At 59.1% G+C, this 1,023-nt stretch overlaps 1 protein-coding gene across 1 annotated transcript; it reads left to right on the top strand.

The window, feature by feature from the left end:
- Window positions 1-220: 220 nt before the first annotated feature.
- On the top strand, window positions 221-905 carry LOC130586897 (protein TASOR 2-like; the record flags this gene model as incomplete). The annotated part of the gene is made up of 2 exons (XM_057387815.1): window positions 221-450; window positions 746-905. Coding segments are annotated over 2 exons (349 nt in total), but the record flags the coding sequence as incomplete, so codon positions are not given.
- Between the last annotated feature and the right edge of the window lie 118 nt (window positions 906-1,023).

Below are 1,023 nucleotides of genomic sequence, written 5' to 3'. Positions count from 1 at the left end.
CCAGTGGCTGTGATGGAAGCAGAGCCCATCCCAGTCAAACCCAGCACACCCTGGAGCTGCCTGGAATGGGGGAATTCTGTCATTTCCAATCCATCCAGCGACACAAAACTCCCCGAGGCCGGAAAATTCCCCGGAAAGGCYGGTCCCACCCTCGCTGCTCCTTCCCTGGGGAAGGACGGAGCGGGACAGGCCTGACCCTCCCTTGGCTCTCTCCCCACAGGGACGATGCTCGGAGGAAGCAGCTGCTGCTCCGGTGGTGCCAGGGAGYGGATTTGGCGGAGCTGCTGCCCTTCCACGGCTGTGACTCTRCTCCGGAGCTCCAGCGCGCRGATTTGGCGGAGCTGCTGCCCTTCCACGGCTGYGACTCTGCTCCGGAGCTCCAGCGCRTCCGCTGCCTGCTGGAGCTGCAGGCGCAGCGCGTGGGTGCCCGGTTCGCCGTGTATCTCACAGGTAACGGGATCCCAGAGCCCTCTGGGTCTGGAATTGCCCTGGGAAGGGATCAAAAATCCCCTTTTTCCTGCCATTCCTGCAGGAATCGCTTGTTCAAGGGATGGGGTGGGTGCGAGCGGTGAAAAGCAAATGAGGTCTCCTAAATCTCTTTTTTGAGGTCTCCTAAATCCCAGCGGGTTTTGGAGCCTGGGTAGGAGTTAAGAGAGAGGAGTTAAGAAGGAGTTAAGATTTCCCACAGGTTTAAGAACAACCTCGTTTGTTGGAATTAATGGTCCTGCTGTTCCTTCTCTTGCAGAAAATCCCAGCGGCAGCAGGGAGATGCTGGAAAGCAAAGGAATTCTTGTGGCTGACGTCAACACCTTCCTGGGSACGGTGCAGAAAGTGGCTGCTCCCTTCAAACGGAGCTACTGGTGAGGGGAAAGCTCGGGATCCATCCCAGAAAGCCGGGAGCAGCTCCAGGTTGGATGTGGGGTGGGGCTGAGGGGAGATTTGGGATCTGCCGGTGCCCAGGGCTGGATCCTGGAGCTGCAGCCGGGAGAGCCGCGCTTGGAGCTGCTGGGAACGGGAAAAGAT

This window comes from Malurus melanocephalus, unplaced genomic scaffold, assembly GCF_030028575.1.
Source record: "Malurus melanocephalus ecotype Western Australia unplaced genomic scaffold, MMel_1.1 scaffold_1385, whole genome shotgun sequence".
NCBI lineage: Eukaryota > Metazoa > Chordata > Aves > Passeriformes > Maluridae > Malurus > Malurus melanocephalus.
Note: the sequence above shows the minus strand (reverse complement) of the source record. Positions and strands in the feature narration are given on the sequence as shown.